Source organism: Panthera uncia, chromosome D1, assembly GCF_023721935.1.
Source record: "Panthera uncia isolate 11264 chromosome D1, Puncia_PCG_1.0, whole genome shotgun sequence".
Lineage (NCBI taxonomy): Eukaryota > Metazoa > Chordata > Mammalia > Carnivora > Felidae > Panthera > Panthera uncia.
Genome location: NC_064808.1, coordinates 7595666 through 7617940, shown reverse-complemented (window position 1 = coordinate 7617940; position 22275 = coordinate 7595666). Strand labels below are relative to the sequence as shown.

Below are 22275 nucleotides of genomic sequence, written 5' to 3'. Positions count from 1 at the left end.
TTGATCTTGGGCCTCTAGCCTCCAGAACTGTGAGAAAATAAACATCTGTTGTGCAAGCAGGCACAACGGGCAGACTAAGACACCCTCCGTCTGCATTCAGACGAGGACGGGGGACTGAGGCTGGGTTGGGGAGTGGGGGAGGGCACATTTGCCCCTGGCCCAAAGATCTGTGCAGGCTGGGAGACTGGGATGGGCCCCCTGCCCCTGCCCCACAGGATTCTCCACCTCGGCTTCTCCTCCACAGGGGGGAGGGGGGAGGGTGACCCTCTGATCGAATTTCCCAAGGCAAAGCGCCTTTAGCAGCCCAGCTCCTCCTACCTCCTACCCAGCAAGGCTCCTGGCTCTGCACCCCAAGCCCCGCCAGTGAAGCCCTAAAACAGTGAGTGCCTCTCACGCATCAACGTCACCTGGAGAGTGTGCAAATGCAGATTCCTGCGCCCTAGCCCTGCCCCCCAGAGTCTTCTCCAGTAGGTCTGGGGTGGGGCCTGAAAGTTTGCATTTCTACCAAGCCTGCTAACTAGCCACACTGCTGCCGCCCTTGAGAGGCTCTGACCGAGATGGTTTTTCCCGGAGGCGCCCCTGCACTTGCCCCTCGATTAGAGCAGCGGCTGACTCCTCCCTCCGCTAAGGCGCCCCGGGGCCTCGGCCCAGCCTGGTCCTGCAGAGAATTCCCTGCTGCCGGCGTGGTCGGATCCTAAGACCTCCCAACTCAAGATGAAGTTGAGAGATTGTGCTGCCTTGTAGAGGGAAGGCTTTATTGGAATTTGAACCAGAACTGGAGCGACTCTAGTCCAAAGAATCCTGGGGGATCTTGATAAAGATCCGACCCCCACCCCCCACGCGCCCCCCAGACACAGACCTCCCGTGGAAACACTCTTCTGGAGTCGCTCAATATATAGATGAGCAAAGGGAGTCACAGAGAGGGCAAGTGACTTGTCCTAGGGCACACAGCACATTACAGCAGCGGCTGGGTGAGAACCCAGGCTCCCTTCAGCACCGGGTGGGTCCCGCCCTCTGCACCTCGCTGCTTTTTCTGAGCTTCAAGGGGTGCCCCTCTCTTTCTGCCCCTTTCTCCCATCCCGTGCCTCCTTTCTGGTGACCGCAGCTGGGCCCTGGCATTTTTAGCCGAAGCCGAAATGGAGCCTCAAGGGACTGTAATCTTGCAAAAGGGAGAAAAGTGGAGGAAGGGGCAGGGAAACGAGGGGAAGAGATGAAAACCTCATGGCAGGAAGGGAGTAGGGAATGGGAAGCCACGGAACGGGGGGCCAAGAAGCGGGGGCGGGGCTTCTCCGGGGACGGGGCTTCTCCGGGGACCTGCCCACGTGCACCATCACCCCTGCCTTTGACTGGGGAGAGCTCCCATGGGAGCCCCAGAAACCACAAACCCTCCGAGGCCTTAGAAGAGCCTGCCTCTGCCCTCCCTCGGCGACAGCTCTGTGCTCCAGACCCGGGTGTACCCGGTGGGGGCGGGGAGCTGGTTGGCCAGCTGCTGAGTTAGTTCAAGCTTCCTGCTCCTGGACTCGGGTTTCTGCTGCCAGCCCCAAGCCAGCCGGTGGCACTGGAGCTGGGGTGTGGACCAGGGGTAGACCGCTGCCCGGACCTGCCCTCCCAGGCCGGCTCCAGGAGGCACTGGGGCCCGGCTGGGCCAGGTGAGGCTAACAGCTGGGAGAGCTGTCCTGGCGCCAAGGATCCCGCCGGGGGAAGGCGAGTCAGTGGGGGCAGGGCTCCTGGAATCCGGATCAGCAGGTCGAGCTGGAGGCCCTCCACCCCCATGTCACCCGGAGAAAAACCGGACCCACTTCCTGACACCTTCATCCTGCAGCCCCCAGTTTTCCACCCGGTGAGCAGCCACTGTGGTCTGGAATCTCCAGGTTTCGGGGCTCCCCCCACCCCAGCGGGGCCCAGACTCCCCGGCGGTGGGTGGAGAGGCCTTTAATCTTGGGCCCTTCTCCCCCTGCACCTGCCCACGGACTCTGGAAGGCCCTCCTGAGCTTAGCAAAGTAGCTGACCAGCTAATTCCCATTTGGGTGGGAACGATCGTTGAGCTCACAGGGTCCTCACATTTTAAAAGCAGTAGAGCCTGCCGGGAGTCAGTGCTGTGCTCCTGCTGCAAGACAGGGGGCTGGGAGGCTCTGGGCTCCGGGGTCGTACCCCTGGGGGGAGCCACTGAGTACCTAGGGTACTCTCCTCTCCAGCCTGGAAGAGAGTCAGGTTATCCAACTCAGGGATGGCCGTGGGGGTCCCCTCACTTCCTCCTCTTGCTCAGTGCCCTCACAGATTTTCTATTTTTTGTTTTCCTTTTAAATGTTTGCTTATTTTGAGGTGGGGAGGGGCAGAGACCGAGGGAGAGAGAGAATCCCAAGCAGGCTCCATGCTGTTAGCACGGAACCCAACACAGGGCTCGATCTCACGAACCGTGAGATCGTGACGCAGGTGGAAACCAAGAGTGGGGCGCTTAACCAGCTGAGCCACCCAGGCGCCCCCATGCAGATTTTCTGAAGTCTGGCCCTGCTTTACGGAAGGCTGACCGCCCAGCACACTCCGCCCTCCCCTCACTGAGCACTAATTACCACTTTCTCTTTACTTGGCCCTCTCCCCCCAGGAGAGCTGCATCAGGTCCCTAGTTATAGGCCAGGCCCAGAGCCTGGGAAGTGGGAGGGACGGAGGTGCTGAGCCCGGTCAGCTGTGGGCCCTCTGGAGCCTGTGGGGCTCCAGCAGCCTGAGTAGCGGGGTGCAGCCGCTGCCCAGGTCACGACCACTCCTCTCTTTGCACGCTGCCAGCTCCTGCCTGGAAGGCAGCACTGTTGGGGCTCAGCTCCTTCTAGATGGTTCGGGCTTCTAAAGGCTCCTGCGAGCTGGAGAACACACGTATGCCCACGCGTAGCCGCTACATGTTCACATTCGTTCTGCAGACACCTATTCAGAGCCCATGCTGTGCCCCGCCAGGCGCTGAGCACAGAAGGGGAAGACAGGGCTTCAGTTTTGAGCGGCCTGGGCCTCCCAGGCCCCTGGTCTCCCTTTAAGCCAGCCAACCACCAAGCCAGCCATGCGAGTGAAGTGTGCTGGGAACAGCAGGGAAGGGAAGGGAAAACTCGGGCGCCATAGTGGACAATGCTTGGAGAAGGTGTCGGAGAACCTGGAAAGTCAAGTTGGATTTCACAGCGTGGAGGGAGAGCACAGGAAGCAGGCCCGAAAAGGTAGGGACCGGTAAACGTGTGTGGTATGTTTTAGGAATTCCGCACAGCTTCTGTGTGGGGAAAGGTGAGCCTGGGAAGCAAGGCTGGGCCACCACTGGGTATCTCTCCAGGCGTCTATATCAAGGTCCCAACTTGTCCATCCCTCTGCCCGCCCAACCGCCCCCATTTTCTGGGCTCTGGCCAGTAAACGGTCCTCGAGAAACCTCAATACCAGGCTTCTAGAGGCCAAGATGGCACCCAATGGACAGCAAGCCTCGCTTGGGCTTGTGCCCAAGGAGCCGGGGAGAGGGGCAGGGCTGGTGCTCCAAGGGGGCGATGAAACTGAACTCGGCCTCCCCAGGGCAACGTGGCTTTGACATGTGAAGGTCCAGGAAAGGGGAGAAGGTGGAAGAGAACAGACCTTTCAGAGAAAACTGATTTTTTCCCCATGAGGGCGGTTTCTGTTTGGGGCCGGAGAGTCGAGTCGTCTCGTTCCTCTTCTCCCCCCACCCACCTGGTCCTAGTAAAGCCCTCTCTCCAACCCTGTACGGATAGGTCTCTCCCCCTTGTTCAGGTGGTTCCTTACGTGACGACAATTTTCGGCGGCCTGCGCGCAGGCAAGATGGTCACGCTCCAGGGAATGGTCCCTCTCGACGCACGCAGGTGAGGGCGTGCTCCGTGGGGAGCTGGCGGCCCCTCTCTGCCTTCGGGGTCCCTGGGGGTCTCTGACCAGGGGTGCCCACCAGGTTCCAGGTAGACTTCCAGTGCGGCTGCAGCGTGCATCCCCGGCCGGACATCGCCATCCACTTCAACCCTCGTTTCCACACCACCAAGCCCCACGTCATCTGCAACACCCTGTACCTCGAGCGCTGGCAGGCCGAGGCCCGGTGGCCCCGCCTGGGCCTGCAGAGAGGAGCCAGCTTCCTCATCCTCTTTCTCTTCGGAAATGAGGAAATGAAGGTGAGGGGGGAGGGGGTGGGCCTCGGGGCCTAGAACCTGCTAGACACGGCGATGCCCTTCCGCTCCCCCTTCCTTCAGCTGGATGCCCCGGGTCACTGCGTTGAGGGGCATTGCCGGGAGGGCTTGAGAACCAAGAGGCCCAAGCAGCCGCCAAGCCCAGTTCCAAGCTGCCCCTGGGCCCACACGGCCTGGTACACGGGGCAGCAAGAAGGCCCTGTCGTGCCTGGCCCTCAGGGGGCGCCACCGCCACGGTCATAGCAAGTACCTGGAGAGAGCCTGCGCTGTGCAGGACTCTGCTCCAGCCCTTCGATATCAGCTCACTGAATCCTCACCGCGTCTCTGATGAGGTGGGTCCCCACCAGGGAGGGGAGCGGAGCAGGGGCAGAGCGGGCAGGGGGCAGGGAGAGAGAGCTCCACCTCGAGGCTTTCACCGCTGATGTGAACTCCTGCCAGAAAGATGCCAGGACCTTGACCTCCCCGGGGGGAAAGGGGAGCTGGAGGGAGCCAGCAGTGGACAGAGGGCCCTGGGGTGTAGGGGTCACGCGGCCTCCTGGACCTCTACTTCCTCACCTGTGGATGGGGCTGCTGGGGCCACTAGGGCAAATGAGGAACAGCGTGGGGAAAGTGCTGTGTCCCAGGCAGAGGGGCACAGAGGGACAGTGAGAGGTGCATTGGTTCCAAGGCCAGGTCTGCCGCCCGCCAGCTGTGCAACCTCGGGAAGGTCGCATAAGCTCCCCAAACCCTTGGGCACCTCGTCTGTAAATCGTGCCTGTCTCTTAGAGCTGGTGTCAAGTTAAATGAGGGACATTCCAGGTGAGGTGCCCACCGTGGCCTGGCACGTATCAATTCAGTGTGCATCCAGGGCTGCTGTGCTGTCTGTCTGTCCCTCCAGGTGAGCGTGAACGGACAGCACTTTCTTCAATACCGCTACCGGCTCCCGCTGTCCCGTGTGGACACCCTGGGCATATTTGGTGACATCTTGGTGGAGGCCGTTGGGTTCCTGAACATCAACGTGAGTTCCCTTGGGGCCAACGTACATCCAAGTGGATGCCTAGACAGGCCCAGGTCCCCCTGCCGCCCCAGACAGGCCCTGTCACACCAGTTACAACCAAGGCGGAAGGGGGCCATCAAGGTGTGGGATGCGAGCGGGATGAGAAGGGGACCACAGAAGGGGACCCAAGAGCAATGGCCAGGCAATGAATCACTCGGACACTTGGCACCATGGGGCCCAAACAGCAGCTAGCTATGCCATTCGCACCCGAGGAGCTTGTTAAAAATGCAGATTCCGAGGGGCACCTGGGCGGTTCAGTCGGTTAAACGTCCGACGCCGGCTCAGGTCACGATGTCGCAGTTTATGAGTTCGAGCCCCGGGTCGGGCTCTGTGCTCACGGCTCGGAGCCCGGAGCCTGCTTCACCTTCTGTGTCTCCCTCTCTCACTGCCCCTCCCCTGCCCGCGCTCTGTCCTTCTCTCTAAAAACATAAGTAAACATTAAAAAAATAAATTAAAATCCCGTGTGTTGCTTTTTCTCTTTCCTGACAGCCATTTGCAGAGGGCAGCATTGAGTATCCGGTCGGATATGTGAGTCTCTGGGGAGCAAGGTCGGCCTTTGCGGTTCCAGCCACACTCGCTGAGCCACTGAGCTCCCTCCTCCCCCCTGGCCTGACCTGGTTGATAAGAGCCAGCTGCCCCTTCCGTCCCTGCACAGTTGCCATGGATACCGCTGGCCCCACTCCAATCCCAAGCCAGCCTGGCCTTTCCTCTCCCAGCCCAAGCTGGGGTGGCTTGGGAAGATGAGTGGGGTAGGCTGGCTGCCCAGTATGGCCATCAGAAGATCCCTCTGGGGGGCGGTGGTGGGGGGGGTGCTTTCTGTTCCCAACTTGGGGAGGAAGCTGGGGTTGGCCTGCAGGACAGAAGGGGAGATGAGGCCCAAGGCCACACAATAAGTGAATGACAGACCCTCTCTCCGGTTCCTCCCCATTTTCCCAGAGCTGATGTGTGAATCCAAGAGGGCCCCCCTGGGGCTCCGATCATTCACCTGCATTGTCTTTAGAGAGATAAACCCCAAATGCCCTCAATTCTTAATAACAATATTAGGAGGCTCTCTCCCACTGAGCAAACACCACATGATCTCCATGCCCCCTCTCTTCCCTTGACAGCCCTTCCTGCTGAAGAGCCCCAGCCTGGTGAGTGACCTCCCGCCTGGGTCTGGTGGAGGTGTTGTCCTGGGAGGGCACCCCCCCACCCCGTGGGAAATGGCCTCAGCACCAAAGTCTCCCCTTCCTTTATAGAAGAAACCTGTGGGCTGCGGGTGGGCCAGGCTGCTTCCTGCTGAAGCTCCCGCTTCTTGTCTTTTCTCCATTGATTCTGCACACAATTATTTGATACTCTTCTGTGCCAGGCCCGGTGCCAGGCTCTAGGATAGAGGGACTAGCCAGTCTCAGCCCTCCAATGGATCGCAGGCTGGTGGGGGAGACAGAGCAGTGAACAGGCCATCACAATTCAGGGTGCCGCGCTGGGGGACATACCTGGTGCTCGGGCCCCGGGAGAGGGGGGTGGCCACAGAGCTCTACCCTGAAGGGCGAGGGAGAGTCGAGCGCAGGAGACCACGCATGCAATAGGTGTTTCATAAATGAGCAAAGCTGAGTCTTCTCCTGGCTGCAGGCCTGACGTCAGACTTCCCCCCCCCCTCCAGGGCTCCACGGCCCCTGGGGGGCGCCAGACCTCCCCAAGCCCCTCTATGTGTCCCTTCTCACTTATCTCCGTCCCCCTACAGGAGGTGCCCTGCTCTCGGGCCCTTCCCAAGGGTCTCTGGCCGGGACAGGTGATCGTACTGCGGGGGCTGGTCTTGCCAGAGCCAAAGGAGTAAGTATGCAGATGGGAGGGAGAGAGAAGCAGCTCTGAGCCACGCACGAGCTTTGCAAGAATTTCCTCTTTCGTCTCCAACACCACCGCTCAATCGCCGAGTCTGTGGTTGGGATAGGTGCTCAGGCTGCCTCCACGGCCCCGACAGCCCCAGTGCTGGGAGTATCTTCCCCGCCGGTACATCTGGGCGGGCCAACCAGCCTCTCGTCGCAGGTCCCAGCTGGGACTTCGGGAAAGGTCCTTTAAAGGCTCAGGCTGAGACCCAGAGGGCAAACTCCACCTCCCAGGGCGCCCCTGAGAGGAGGCATTGGGAGCTTGGAGCAACACACGGACCACACGGACGCTGCCTGACCTCTCCCACAGGGGGCGCTCCTGCTCCATTCCCTAAACCCCAGGGCTCCGAGCCAGACTAGTCTTTTCTTCCTTTCTCCCCTCCTTTCCTCCTTCTTGCTGGAATCACGCTGGATTCCCTGACTTTTCCGGGCCAGATCCCCCGGGTTTGACTTCTGCGGAGGACACTTCCTCCCTGTGCCCCCTCAAGGCAGTTTCTTTTCCCTTCTGGGCTTCAATTTCCTTGTCTGTAAAAAGTGGTCATGATACTGCCAGCTTCAGGGGTGGGTGCAGGCTTAGAATTGTGCCAAGCACATAGTAAGGGCTCCACAAATGTGGTAGTGGCACAATTATCTCCGCGGAGGGGCAGGAGAGGAAGGAGCGTGCCCCGTATTCTCCCTTTCTGTTTTGGTTTTGGTTTTTAAAGCACTGACCTCACTAGACTGTTGGCCCTGCACGCTCTTGATCAGGCCTGCGAGCTCTGGGACAGGCTGGCAACACAGCCCTGGAGGGCACCGACCTCCACAGCCTGGCACACCTGGGTTGGAATCCTGGTTTTGCCTCCTATAAACTATGTGCTCTTGGGGAAGTCACTACACCTCTCTGAGGCTGGAGTCCCGAGTTTCCCCATCAGAAGTAAAAGAGAAAGATCGTCTCCGTCGTAAAGGGAAAATGAAAAAGTTCCCAGCGATAGGAGGAACACCCTCCCCAACAAAACTTGGAGACACGACACCAGCTTTACATCCTAGCTCAAAGTCTAATGGTCATTTATTTTATTTTATTTTTTTGAGATTTAATGATCTATGTTAATTTTTTATCTTTTTTGAATCCAAATATATATTTTTTTCAGGAGTAGAATTTAGTGATTCATCACTTACATCTCCCTTACATATAACACCCAGTGATCATCCCAACCAGGGCCCTCCCTAATGCCCCTCACCCCCTCACCCCCTTAGCCCATCCCCCCACCCAACGCCCCACCAGCAACCCTCAGTTTGTTCTGTATTTAGGAGTCTCTTGTGGTTCGTCTCCCTCTCTGGTTTTATATTATTTTTGCTTCGCTTCCCTTACGTTCATCTGTTTTGTATCTTAGATTCCACATATGAATGAAATCATATGATATTTGCCTTTCTCTGACTTATTTCACTTCGCATAATGCACTTTAGTTCCATCCACGTCGTTGCGAATGGCAAGATTTCATTCTTTTTCATTGTCGAGTAATATTCCATTGAATATATATACATCTTCTTTCTCCATTCACCAGTTGATGGACACTTGGGCACGTCCCATGCTTCGGCTATTGTCGCTAGTGCTGCTATAAACATTGGGGTGCATGTGCCCCGTCGAAACAGCACACCTGTATCCTTTGGATAAATACCTAGCAATGCAATTGGTGGATTGTAGAGTAGTTCTATTTTTAACTTTTTGAGGAACCTCCATTTTGCTTTCCAGAGTGGCTGCACCAGTTTGCATTCCCACCAGCAGTGCAAAAGAGATCCTCCTTCTCCTCATCCTTGCCAACATCTGTTGTTGCCTGAGTTGTTAACGTTAGCCACTCTGACAGGTGTGAGGTGGTATCTCATTGTGGTTTTGGTTTGTATTTCCCTGATGATGGGTGATGTGGAGCATTTTTTCATGTCGGTTGGCCATCTGGATGTCTTCTTTGGAGAAGTGTCTATTCATGTCTTTGGCCCCTTTCTTCACTAGATTATTTGGTCTTGGGGTGTTGAGTTTGAGAAGTTCTTTATAGATTTTGGATACTAACCCCTTATCTGCATGTCATTTGCAAATATCTTCTCCCGTTCTGTTGGTCGCCTTTTAGTTTTGTTGACTATTTCCTTTGCTGTGCAGAAGCTTTTTATCTTGATGTGGTCCCAATAGTTCATTTTTGCTTTTGTTTCCCCTGCCTCTGGAGACATGTCAAGAAGTTTCTGCAGCCGAGGTCAAAGAAGTTGTTGCCTGTTTTCTTGTCTAGGATTTTGATGGCTTCCTGTCTTATGTTTAGGTCTTTCATCCATTTTGAGTTTATTTTTGTGTCTGGTGTAAGAAAGGGGTCCAGGTTCATTTCTCTGCTTGTCGCTGTCCAGCTCTCCCAACACCATTTGCTGAAGAGACTGTCTTTTTTCCATTGGATATTCTTTCCTGCTTTGTCAAAGATTAGTTGGCCATACTTTTGTGGGTCCATTTCTGGGTTCTCTATTCTGTTCCATGGATCTGAGTGTTTTTGTGCCAGTACCATACTGTCTTGATGATTACAGCTTTGTAATACAGCTTGAAGTCCAGGATTGTGATGTCTCCAGCTTTGGTTTTCTTTTTCAGGATTGCTTTGGCTATTCGGGGTTTTTCTGGTTCCATCCAAATTTTAGGATTGTTTGTTCTAGCTCTGTGATGAATGCTCGTGCTATTTTGGTAGGAATTGCATTGAATATGTAGATTGCTTTGGGTAGTATCGGTATGTTAACAATATTTGTTCTTTCAATCCATAAGCATGGAATGTTTTTCCATTTCTTTGTATCATCTTCAATTTCTTTCAACAGCCTGGACATTTCTCCAGGCCACTTCAGCCATGGGCCGCCCACATCAAGACATAACACGGTGCCTGGCATTTAGCAAGCCTGCAACAAATGTTGGCTGTTACTGTTGTTTTCTGGAAGCGACCGTGGCTTGAATTGGACAGAGAGAGGAGGAGTTAGAGGGCATGGAACTCGCCTGCGTTAAACATCTGTCCTTTCCTCTCCAGCCCTCCCCCCAATCACTGAGGCTGTGGGGGGGTGGCTACAGCTGCTAAGAGGTTCCACAGAACTTCTCTAGGTGTCTGTGGGGGGGAGCCTGTTACCCGGCCTGGGGCTGTGCTGGACAGGGCCAAGCTGGGGTGGGAACGCTGAATTCTTAGGCCAATGGGAAGACAAAGACTTTTCTGGGGAAGCACAGGGGCAAGGGTTTGGGGCTGGAGGCAGGGTCCCTGCCTTCCAAGCTTCTTCCCAGTGGTGAGCCCTTGCCGGCCCCCACCCAAGGCTGGAAATGTACGGGGCGTCCTCCTGGCCCAGGTCCAGCAGGATCCCTTTTCCACACGTTGCCCTCCCACGGGCATCCTGGCCTCCCAACTGTCAACCGCCTCCTGCTAAGGGGTCAGTCACCAGCAGCTTCGGGGGTTTTGTTTCAAAGGTGACTTTGGAAGCTCCCAAGACATGAGACAGAATCTGGCTCCCCTGTGAGGGGCAGACGCCAGGCAGCAGGAAGCCCCCCCAGATCTGGCGTCCTACATTGTTCGCATCGCAGCCCAAAGCCCCACAGCTCTTACCAGTACCAGAGTCAGTCTCGGAACTTCTTGTCCCCGTCGGTTATATGCGCCGATGAGCCTCCAGGCACAGGATTTCTGAGAGGACTCCGGAGAAGCTAACAGTAGGCGGTAAGACACCTCCTGTGTGCCGCGAACTTCTAGATCTCCCGTCCCTTATCTCCTTTGTTCCTATCGGTGGCCCTATGAGATAGGTATTGTATTACATAGCGGTATTTTTAATTTTATTTTTATTATTATTTTTTTAATGCTTATTTATTTTTGAGAGAGAGAGAGAGAGAGAGAGACAGAACGGGAGCAGGGAAGGGGCAGAGAGAGCGAGGGAGACCCAGAATCCGAAGCAGGCTCCAGGCTCTGTCAGCACGGTGCCCAACGCGGGGCTCGAACCCACAGACTGTGAGGTCATGACCTAAGTTGAAGTCAGACACTCAACCGACTGAGCCCCCCCCCAGGCGCCCCCATAGTAGTATTTTCTAAACAATAGATGGGATTCGCGTGCTTATTACGTGCCAGGTCCCGTTCTCACACTTTACCTGTGTTAACTCAGTTCTCACAACTCGCGAGGCAGGTACGGTACTCTTCTCCCCACTTTACAGATGAGGAGACTGAGGCACAGAGACAGTGCCTTGCCCAAGCTCGCAGGACTAGAAAGTTCCAGAGCAGAGCCGAAGCCGGGTAGCCTGGCTCTAACCCCTATAGCTATTTTCAAAACACTTAAGGCAACACCTGCCATTTGGTAAATACTGGTAAATACTGGCGACTACTGATACGACGATCCCCATCTTGCTGAAGGGGAAATGAGGCTCCGACAAGGTCACGTGCTCCCCCGTGGTCCCCGGCCCGTGGCTGCAGGTGTGCTCAGGTGTCCCCACCCCTCCGAGCCGCGGAACCTTCCAGCTGCTCTCCCCCATCCGCGCCTCCCCTCAGGATCCGGCAGCCACAGCTCAGGGGCGGCCCCTTCTCTGACCCCCCTCTTGCAGCGTCACGCTGAGCCTGCGGGACGAGGCGGCTCACGTTCCTGTGACGCTCAGGGCTTCCTTCGCAGACAGAACTCTGGCCTGGATCGCGCCCTGGGGGTGCAAGAAGCTGATCTCGGCCCCCTTCCTGTTCTACCCCCGGCGATTTTTCGAGGTCAGTCGGAGCCGAGCGGCCTCATCCCGTCTGGTGGGAGCCAAAAGCTGCATTCCCGTGGGGAGCCCAGGGGTGCGTCCTGGGGAGGGGTGGAGGATGCGGGGCTGGGGCCAGAGCCTGCCAGAGAAAACAACTGTGCCACGGCTCTCAATCCCCTACTCCCCAGACGCGGATTTAATTAATCGGGGCTGCCCCTGGCATTAGTGGTATATTTTTTTTTTAGATGAAATTTATTGTCAAACTGGTTTCCATACGACCCCCAGTGCTCATCGCGACAGCGCCCTCCTCCATGCCCATCACCCTCATTGGTGTTTTTTTTTTTTTTTTTTTTAACGTTTATTTATTTTTGAGACAGAGAGAGACAGAGAATGAACAGGGGAGGGGCAGAGAGAGAGGGAGACACAGAATCCGAAACGGGCTCCAGGCTCTGAGCGGTCAGCACAGAGCCCGACGCGGGGCTCGAACTCACGGACCGTGAGATCATGACCTGAGCCGAAGTCGGACGCTTAACCGACCAAGCCACCCAGGCGCCCCTCATTGGTGTTATTTAAAAAAAGAAAAAGCCCCCCTAATGACTCCAAAGTGCAGCCAGGGTTGAGCCCACTGCTCGAGGGCACACAGCCGGCACAGAGGGTGAAACTGAGGCCCAGGGCTGAGACGATCCTTGTGGAAAGGTCACAGTGATCTGGTGGCAAGCGGGGCACCCAGTCCTGCCCTTTCCCACCACCAGGCGCCCTACGGTTCCCGTCTTTGTGACCTCTGAGCGGAGGGCTTGCTGGGCGGGGCATCGGGCAGGCAGTGCGCCGCCTGTCTGTCCGTCTGGGAGCCTGCAGGGCCCTCCTGTCCATTTCCAGGTGCTGCTCCTGTGCCAGGAGGGAGGGCTGAAGCTGGCGCTCAACGGGCAGGGCCTGGGGGCCACCAGCGTGCACCAGCAGGTCCTGGAGCAGCTGCGGGAGCTCCGGATCAGTGGCAGCGTCCAGCTCTACTGTGTCCACTGCTGAGGAGTGAGCCAGGGGCCCCGCCAGGGAAGAGAAGGACCAGCCCACGCCCGGCACCCCTCCATGCGGCTCCGCTCTCCTCCCTTCGATACACTGTGCGCCTGTCCACCCCCCCACCCCCTGCTTTCGGAGGCCCCAGCCTGGGATTGGCACCCCCTGTGTGCACTCACATCTCATCCACAAGCACTCGGTCCCGGGGCCACGCTGTGTGCAAGGAAGGCTAAAAATGGCTCTCCAGCGGGATGGCCGTGTGCCCGGCCACGGTGCTACTGCTGTGATTCCTGGTATATGTGGGGCGTTCCTGGTATGTCTGTTTATACCATCTGATTCTGTGGTGGCCTCCACTTCCGGTGCTATTTTTCCTTGTATTTTCAGCTTGCCTGCTTGCTGTCGGGTTGATGAAATCTTTATCACCCTGCCTACCTTTTTTCTCCAAAACCCTCTCTTGTGTCACTGCTTTGTCATCCTACCTCCCGTCATCCCTCCCCTAACCCCAGCCACCCGAGGATCTGTTTTCCACTCCTACGTGTGGCCTGTTTTGGAAATGCCGTTATCAATGGAATCCTACAGTATCCGACCTATTGAATCTGGTTCCTTTCGTTGTGCATCATCGTTTTAGCTCCATCTAAGTAGCTGTCTAAGCATCAGGGACCAGTTCTCTTTGTTACTCAACAGTATTCCATCGTGCCACAATTCATTTACCGACCGACCCATCGAAGAACACTTGGGTGGTTCCAGGTTTGGGCAGTCATGAGTAGAGCGCTACTAAAAACGGTTGTGTACAAGTCTTTGATGAACATGAGCTGTAATTTCTCTAGGGGAGGTACCAGGTAGTGCGATTTCTGGATCATACGACAGAGGCACCTTTATCAGACACCGCCCAACGGTTTTCCAGAGTTATTTCAGAGCGGCTGTGCCATTTTGCATTCCCACCAGCAACGTGGGAAACTTCTAGCGGTTTTGCATCCTCGTACTTGTGATTGTCAGTGGGTTTTTTTGTTTGTTTGGGTTTGGTTTTTGTTTTTTAATTTTTTTAATGTTTATTTATTTTTGAGAGAGAGAGAGAGACACACACACACAGAGCGGGAGCGGGGAAGAGGCAGAGAGAGAGGGAGGCACAGAATCCAAAGTAGGTTCGAGTAGGTGTGGCAGCACAGAGCCCGATGCGGGGCTCGAACTCGCGAACCGTGAGATCATGACCTGAGCCGAAGTCGGACGCTCAACCGACTGCGCCACCGAGGCGCCCCTAGAATTTTGTTATTTTAGCTATCCTCATCTGTGTGAGGGGGATGTCATTGGCGGTTTTCATTTGCATTTCGCTAATGGCTGAAGATGCTGAGCCTTTTTTTATATGCTGATTTGCCATCCATGTAGTCTCTGGTTCAGTGCCTGTTCTCTCCTTTGCTGTCGTTGTTGTTATTTTTTCTAAGTAATCTTTACACCCGACGTGGGGCTCAAAGCTACCACCCCGAGATCAAGAGTCACGTGCTCCGCCGACTGAGCCAGCCAAGCGCCCCTCTTTTCTCCATGTTTTAACTGAGTCGTTGGCCTTTTTACCCTTGACTTTGAAGGGTTCTTTATACAAGCTGGCTAGAAGTCCTTGGTCAAATATGCTATTTGTAAAGAATTTCTCCCCATCTTAGCTTGTCTTTTCATTTGGTTTCTTCCACCGAGTATCAGTTGGGTTTTGGTGAAGTCCAGTTCAACAATTTTTTCTTTCACGGATTATCCTTTTGGTATCCTAGCTACAAACTCTTTGCCTAGTGAGAATTTCTCCTTTGTCTCCCTCTGAAAGCTGTATACTTTTGTGAAGTAATGAAATTGAACCAAGTAAATCCAGAGATCTAACAGGCTTTGTTAAACCATTCACGTAGGGCGAGCTCCCCATGTGGCAAGTAGAGAGGTGCTCCAAGGAGTTAAACAAAATGGAAGGTTCTTATTAGCAAGAAAGATTGGTCCAGGCAGGCCTGCTTTCTAGGGGAAAAGGCAAGGGGTCTTATCATGCAGATGACCTCATCTTTCTTTGGGGGTGGAGGACCCAGGTGCTCACTGATGCTGATGGAAAGAAAAATTTCCTGACTGACGGGTTGAGGCCACATTTCTGGGGGAGGCTGAAACTCCAATCAGATTGGGGATTGAGCCCCCGTTTGGGAACGCAATCTAAGCGACGCCATTTGGGGCCTGCCGTCTTCTTTTTGAGCAACCTCAATAAACCCAACTTAAATAAAAAGACTAGTCTGGAGGGGCGCCCGGCTGGCTCAGTTGGTAGAGTGTGCGACTCTTGACCTCGGGATTGTGAGTTTGAGCCCCACGTTGGGTGTAGAGATGACTTAAATAAATAAATAAATAAATACTTAAAAAAAAAAAAGACTAGTTCGTGGAAAGTAAGAACATGACCATCAGGGCTCGTTCAATTATTTTATGAAATGATTAGAGAGAGCACCTTGTTTTCATTACTTACATATTAACAACCCTCTGTTAAAAGGGAAGTTTATGCTGAACTACATTCCAAAGCCATCTCCCCGACCAAGGCACGGATATTTTCCCAGGGAGATCGGCGACTCCCTCCCACAGCCGCTCTCTGACTGCACATTCCAGACATCCTGGGAGTCCTTAAAACATGCCAGTTCCTGGTGCCCACCCCAGAGGGACGAAATCAGAATGTCTGGGTGTGGGGCCTGTGCCTCAGAATATTTTAGGAGCTCCCAGGAGATTCTGACATGCAGCTAGGATCGGGAATGACTGTTTCAGGCCCCGAAGACTCTGGACATTTCTGTACTTTTACATATGAAATTGCTCCAGGAAAGAAAAAGGCCCAGTGACCAGCCCGCTGAGAGCAGGGCTTGAGGGATGGGACCCCAGCAGGGCGGGGATCGAGGGTAAGATAAAGTAGCAATGCCAGAAAAGAGGGGGACACCCCAAATTAGGGAGCCAAGCCCCTCAGGCATACCAAGAGCGGGAGGGAGAGTGGAGAATGTGCCAGACTCCAAGGGACAAGATCTATGCTGATGAGCCTCAGGTAGACCCCGTGACCTCTCTGGTCTTCAGTTCCTTCACTGTAGAATGAGGATAAGTCATTGCTCTGATCACCCCACGGGGCTGTGGGGCTCACGTGGGAGCAGCCCTCTCAGCTTTCCAGCACTTTCCGACACATTTCATTCCTATAAAAACCCTGTGATGTATGTAACAGGATAAGGATGATGCAGGGCCGACCGGCCAAGTAATTTGTCAGAAGGTCACAGAGCAGGTCTCAGGGTCCTCGATTCAGGAACCAGCTCCTCCTGTCTCCTGGTCAGGAGCTGTCCACTGATTATCCTCTTGAACGTGGTTCCCAAGGCATAGAGCCCGAGTTCAAATCCTGCTGTCTCTACGAGCTTAGATGTCATGGCTTTGGGCAAATTCAGCGCATCCGCGTGGCAAGGTATGAACAGTTACATCAACCCAGCGGGATGGTTGTGAGTTGAGGAGTCAAAATTGCTTAAAATGCTGCGTGCTGACTTGGGACTCAATAAACGGTGGCTCTTGCCGGACGTGTGAGCCATCAAATGTCGCCCCCCCCCCCCCCACCCCCCCCCCCCCCCATGAGCAGAACCAGGCGGATGGCCCCGTGCTCCCGGCCACTCAAGGACATTCTCAACCAGGTCTCCAGGCATGGCGCTTGGCGCACCTCCTGGGAAGCCAGGGAGGTGAGAACGCGGGCCGCGTAAGGGATGTCCGACCCTGCTGCGCCTCTCACGGGGTCCCCTTGGCGCGGGGCCCAGATGCTAGAGTCTGGGAAAAGTGACCGGCCCTCCCACCCCCCAAGTCGTGGAGAAGGAGGGAGGGTCCCAGGACTACACGTGTGTCTGCTGCGCGCACGTTCATTAGATGTGTGTTCACGTGCCTGTGTGGTTGCGTTTCCGCACCTGTGTCGTCGTGACGCCATATGTCCCAGCATCTTTCCGACGTGTCCAAGCACCACCCCCAGAAGTCCCCGTGGAGTCCCTTCCCTCCTCGGAGGCTGACCCTCGAGCCCAGCACCACCCCCCCCACCCGCTCGTGGTGTCCATGGCCACGGTGAGGCTCCTCCTTGGATTCCCCTCCTGGCCTCGGGATGCCATTCTCTCTTGGCTGGTGTCTTGACCGGCAGCTCGGGCAGGGAGCAGGATCTCGGGGCCGGGGGGGGGGGGTCACACAGCTGGAGGCAGTGGGGCGGACGTCTGCCAGCCCGCCCTCCCATCCACACAACCTGAGGAGGAAGCATTATCGTCCCTTGTTCAAGTGCAGGAACCGGGGCTCCTGGACGGTGATGCCTGGCTCAAGGTCGCTTGTGTGAAAAGGCTGAGCTGGGTCTCTCCTCTGCCCACGTCTCCCACCGGCTGCCCCCCGTGGCCCTGCCTTCCACACCCCAGTCCTTGCCGTCAGTGTTCCACCCAGGACACCCCAGCTGCAAGAATCCACACGTCCCCGCCTCCTCTTCCTTCTATGTTCCCGATCCCGGGAACGACATCGGCACTCTAACCCTTTATTCCAGGCTTTCCAGTCCCCAAAGAGGGCCATCCTAAGTCTTCCATTCCCCTCACACACCCCTTCCCTCCACCCACCCTCCACGTCCACCCCCACCACCTGTGTCCAGTCCCAAAGTCCAGTCAATGCTAACTCTAGAAGTTTCTCCTGAATTCACCTCCTCGTCCATCTCCCACCCCCTGAATTGGCTCGGGGCAGCCCTGGCCCGGCCTCTGTGACCCCCACAGCCTCCTGACCGCCCCCTGCTACCCCACATCCCGTCTCCCCAAATCCCACTGTGGCCTTCCCAAAGGGTACATGTGGCCTCAGGGCACAGGGCACGCCCTTTGGGCAGCGGCTCCCAGGCCCTCCTGAGCGGCCCTTCCTCAGCCCTCCTCGCCCTCTGCCCACCCGGGATGACTGAATGGCGTGCCCTCCTCCTCACCACAGAGCTGGCTCCTGCCTCCGCTCCCCTGCACATCTGGCTGTCTCTGCTTCCCATCACCTGCCCTCCTCCCCCTCGCCCCCCACACCAGACACCCCTCTCGGAGAAGCTGCCCCCCAGGGCCCCAGCCTGGCTCGGCTGCCACTCCCTGGGGTCCCCAGGCCCCCAGGACGTCCCTCTGCATGGATCATGTCTCGTTGGCATCCTCTGTGCCTGTCTGCACCTCCCCCGGGGCGGGATCCTGTATGCTGCCCCTCCCCCCTTCACCTCCAGGATCCGGTGAAGGGCCTGGCTTGGCATGGGGGCCCAGGGATGGTGAACACGAAGGGGCTACTCACCTCATCCCTAAATGCCTAAGCCCTCACTCAGCTGGGGCGCTGTCAACAGGATCCAAAATCTGAGCTTGTTCCCTCCCTGGATGAGAAAACAGGGACACTGGGGAGAGGACAGCTCCCTTCCAGAGCGAGGCCAGACAGCCTTTGCTTTTCCAGCTGATAAGTAAGACATGCTTTTCAGGAATGTTCCATTCCCGGGAATCAATGCACGAACCCCCGGCTTGTTCCTTTTCAGCTGCACGCCACTGAGCCCAAAAACCCACCCCGCCTGCAACTTCAAAGACACAGAAAGGCGGGGCTACTGGAACCTGATAGTTCACGGCCTAGGCAAGAAGGTTCTGGAACGGAGAGGAAAAGACTGCAGAAGGAAGAGGAGGGACAGAGGTGCTGTGGGGGGGTAAGAACGTTTGGCCGGAGCAGAGGCTGCATGATGGGGATCAGTTCACCTCCCAGAGACCGAAGGTGTCCCCCCCTACAGACACAGCATCAAGGCTCCTCTGTGGGCTGCGTGGGGGCAAGCGGGGCCCCTAAGGCCCAGACAGACACAGCTTCTCAAACAAGAATCCGGCTCCCTTCGTGTTTCACTCACTGTGACTTCCCATCCCTACAGGCCAGGCATGCAGTCAAGCCCTGGGGACACAGACAGGAACTATCCACTCGGAAAAGACCTCATAGTCCGTCCCCCCGCCACCGCCTCCAGGGAAAAATAGGCTTTTATATAATAACGGCATGTTTCCACAAGTTTTCAAACCAGCAGCTGGTGCCCACTCTTCCCGAGCCCCGCAAAGCAGACCGAGGGAGCCAACCCCCAGCAGAGGTGCCCTTATACATCAAGAGGACCTCGGCGCAGACATCACCAAGCGGAGGCTGAGTAAGCCTGGCACCTGCTGATCGCCCGCCCCGCCTTCCATACGAACTCCGAGAATGTCACTCTTGGTTTCATTCTGCCCTGCTCAGAGCCCCTCGCTCACTCACCGGGCATTGAACCCAACTCGGAAGCCTGAGAGGTGACCGCGATGCACAGTCACACAGGGAGCCCTCACACGCGGAAGCAGGAGAGAGATACTGCCCCTGGGAAGCATCCCTGACCCCAGGGAGGGCTACATCCCGACTCCCACCTGCATATTTCATCAGCTTTGCTGGGGTAACAAACAAACCCCTCCCCATACCCCGTATCAGCAAACGCTTAGCTCTTCTCCTTCATGTAACCTGAGGGCTGTGGATCAGTGACGATTCTTCTGGGCTTAGCTGAGTTTGGCTCATCGAGTTCAGGCCTTCCACCACCAGGGGTTCATTCTGGTACCCCGGCTGAAGGGGCAGCCTCCAGCCGGGACGCGTCTTCCTTGGGACAAAGAGCACAGGAGCTAAAGAAGCTGAGCCTAACCGGGGCACCTGGGTGGCACAGTCGGTAAAGCGTCGGACTTCAGCTCAGGTCATGATCTCGCGGTTCGTGAGTTCGAGCCCCGCGTCGGGCTCTGTGCTGACAGCTCAGAGCCTGGAGCCTGCTTCGGATTCTGTGTCTCCCTGTAGCTCTCTGCCCCTCCCCTGCTCGTGCTCTGTCTCTCTCTCTCTGTGTCTCAAAAGTAAATAAAAACATTAAAAAAGCTGAGCCTAACCATGCACGTTCCTATAAAACTGCTCAGACGTGGGAAACGTGTGCTCCTTTGCTCCCATTGGTCAAAGCAGACCACATGACCCAGCCCCCCAGCCCAAGGTCAATGAGGAACATGGTAATGCTCCAGTCACATGATAATGGCAAGGATGTGTAATCTATTACTGTGAGGGAGTGTAGTGGGGGGCGAAAAAATCCAATCCACAGCAGGGACACTCTTTCCACAACCGTTCAGGAACTGAGCTCTCAGGAACTATTTGGTCAGAAGGGACTGGAGAGTGACAAGTGGGAGGCCCTGCATCTACAGCAAAAGCACAGCAGATGGGATCTAGATTAGGTGCTTTGGGGCACAAAATGTGCACTACGTCCCCGGGAACATCTTTGGCAGAAAGTAACTAAACTACAGTGCATTAGACAGTGAGGATGTAATACTCAACTCCCACTTGCTGTTCAAGAAGTCAAGAGATGGCAGTCCCAGGATTTGTCAGATGGTCTATGATGCCATCAAGCTCCCGGCCCCTGTCATCAGGTCCTTCTCAACAGCTACGGTATCAGCCCTCATGGAGGCAAAGCGGCTGCAGCAGCTCCGTATGTCACATTCTCACATGACAGCATCCAAAGGCAGAACAGACTTGTTTATCATGAGTCTCTCTTTTTATCAGGGAGCAAAATCCTTCCCAGAAACCTTGCAGGCAGCCTGGCTATTCACAGAGATCATCACTATTTGAGGGAGGGGCCCATGTTGGTTGTCTAGACAAATCAGGGATTCTAGTAGGAAGAAGACTGGGAAGTGTAAGTAGACGGCTATTTAAGAAAACAATAGTGTCTTCCATGGCTCTTGATTAAAAAAAAAAAAAAAAAGGATTCAAGAGTATCCACAGGCAAGAATGGCATTTAAACCCATCAGACTAACTCCTTCCAGAAGTTGGAAGCTGGGCTTCAAGCTGGGCTGCTTGAAGCGTTCATTTTACTCAGAGCTCTTTTCTCTGGTTTCCAAAGTCCAGTGTCTGGAAACAGTCATTCCGGGTGTTTTGCCAAGTTGCATAGCTACTCGTAACAAAGAGCTACCCGAAGCAGGTACTCCCTGAAATCCTCTTGGGTGTACGTTCTAGGTTTTGATAGTTCCAGCCTCGGGGATCCTGCTTTCCAACGTAGAGTCTAAAACACGACATTTTTCCCTGGGTTGCAAACAATGACCCGGGTTCTGTTGTCACACGCACCCACATGGGTCTTGGTCTGGTCGTGAGTTATACCGAGGAAACACGAGAAGTGTCCAGAACTAGTTTCGCTGATGCAAGATTGTGTTTGGCTTCCATTTTTACTCAGGGAATTGCTTTCATCTGGATCTCTCTGTGTAAGAGCCCAAATTAGGATCAAAGGCAATACAAGGATTCCGCCAAGTGTTCGATACATCCGTCCCAACTATGCTTTGGGGAATAAGTGAAATAAACAAACATAGGACACATAGGATGGGTTTGCAGCCCCGCCGAATGCATTGCAAGCTGGAAAATCCCATTTGTAAACGTGGTTGTCTGCTAGATCTGATAATCCAGGCATCTCATTAGCTTTAGGCCAATATTTTTTTACATCTCTGAAAATTCTAGACGTTGTCCTCTCGGGAATCGGTTTCCTGATACCTGTCACAGATCCTCCAGGGGGAAATCGGGATGATAATTGACAGAACATACTTGTGATATTTTCATAGGGCTTTTCTTCAAAGTAGGTCTCCTTTACTCAAGGAGATCTGGGTCTGTGATCTGACTCAGGTCTGGATGTTGGGTAAAAAGCACTCATCAGGCCTCTGAACATCAGACCTAAGGTTTTCTCAGCTGTGCAACTCAAGTAAGAATGAGTTGGGTGTTGGGGCGCCTGGTGACTCAGTCGGTTAGGCATCCAGCTCTTGGTTTTGGCTCAGATCGTGAGCTCACGGTATGTGGGTTCGAGCCCCGTGTTGAGCTCCACACTGGGGAGCCTGCTTGGAATTCTCTCTTTCCCTCTCTGCCCCTCCTCCACTTGCTCTCTCTCTCCCTCAAAATAAATAAATTTAAAAAGACAGAGGGAGAGAGAGAATCCCAAGCAGGCTCCATACTGTCAGCACAGAGCCTGATGCGGGGCTTGAACACCTCCATCTAGCTAGCTGTCCTAGTGTAGAGGCTTCCTGAATACCCACTCCTACTGCCCACCGTGCCGACTCACCCAGTGTTCTAACACCAAAGGTGCATGGCCAGAAGTTAAAACAAGATACAACGGTCTTATGGAAGCATAAGAATAGCAGAGAAAAAATAAGGTGAGAGATAAGCAGAGCCAGAGGCTAGTCTACAGAAGATCCTTCCAAATCTTAGAGCTCATATACGAAGGGAGCTAGATACAGGTTTTCCCAGACTTGACCATCAACCAAAAACGCATGTAATATTACCAATGGTGAACGGAGAAGGTGAAATGAACTGGATCCCAGAACAATGACTCAGAAGAATTGTATGCTTTCACCAAATTCTTGCCAGCCAATCCGAGCTCACAAAATGGATCCTCCAACCCACGGGCTCCTTTGCCACCCAAGTTTGGGCAGTCAGCCTAGCCTTGAGTGGAATCTTAATTGCAAGGGAGTCCAGGAAATGAAGGGTAGCGTAGCCTTGAATGGAATC

At 55.0% G+C, this 22275-nt stretch overlaps 1 protein-coding gene across 1 annotated transcript; it reads left to right on the top strand.

Annotated features, from left to right (window-relative positions):
• Positions 1–1585: 1585 nt before the first annotated feature.
• LGALS12 (galectin 12) lies at positions 1586–13843 on the top strand. The gene is made up of 9 exons (XM_049644429.1): positions 1586–1840; positions 3751–3839; positions 3923–4136; positions 5029–5148; positions 5677–5715; positions 6294–6320; positions 6911–6999; positions 11608–11758; positions 12613–13843. Exons 1-9 carry the CDS (start codon positions 1772–1774, stop codon positions 12757–12759), a joined length of 945 nt encoding a protein of 314 aa, XP_049500386.1. The 5' UTR covers positions 1586–1771; the 3' UTR covers positions 12760–13843.
• Positions 13844–22275: the final 8432 nt, after the last annotated feature.

Bases quoted from the DNA above. Each gene is read 5' to 3' on its own strand.
- LGALS12 (XM_049644429.1), top strand. From the start codon at position 1,772: ATGTCACCCGGAGAAAAACCGGACCCACTTCCTGACACCTTCATCCTG. The intron at 5,716-6,293 runs GTGAGTCTCTGG...TTCCCTTGACAG, and splicing joins TTGAGTATCCGGTCGGATAT to CCCTTCCTGCTGAAGAGCCC. The intron at 11,759-12,612 runs GTCAGTCGGAGC...GTCCATTTCCAG, and splicing joins ACCCCCGGCGATTTTTCGAG to GTGCTGCTCCTGTGCCAGGA.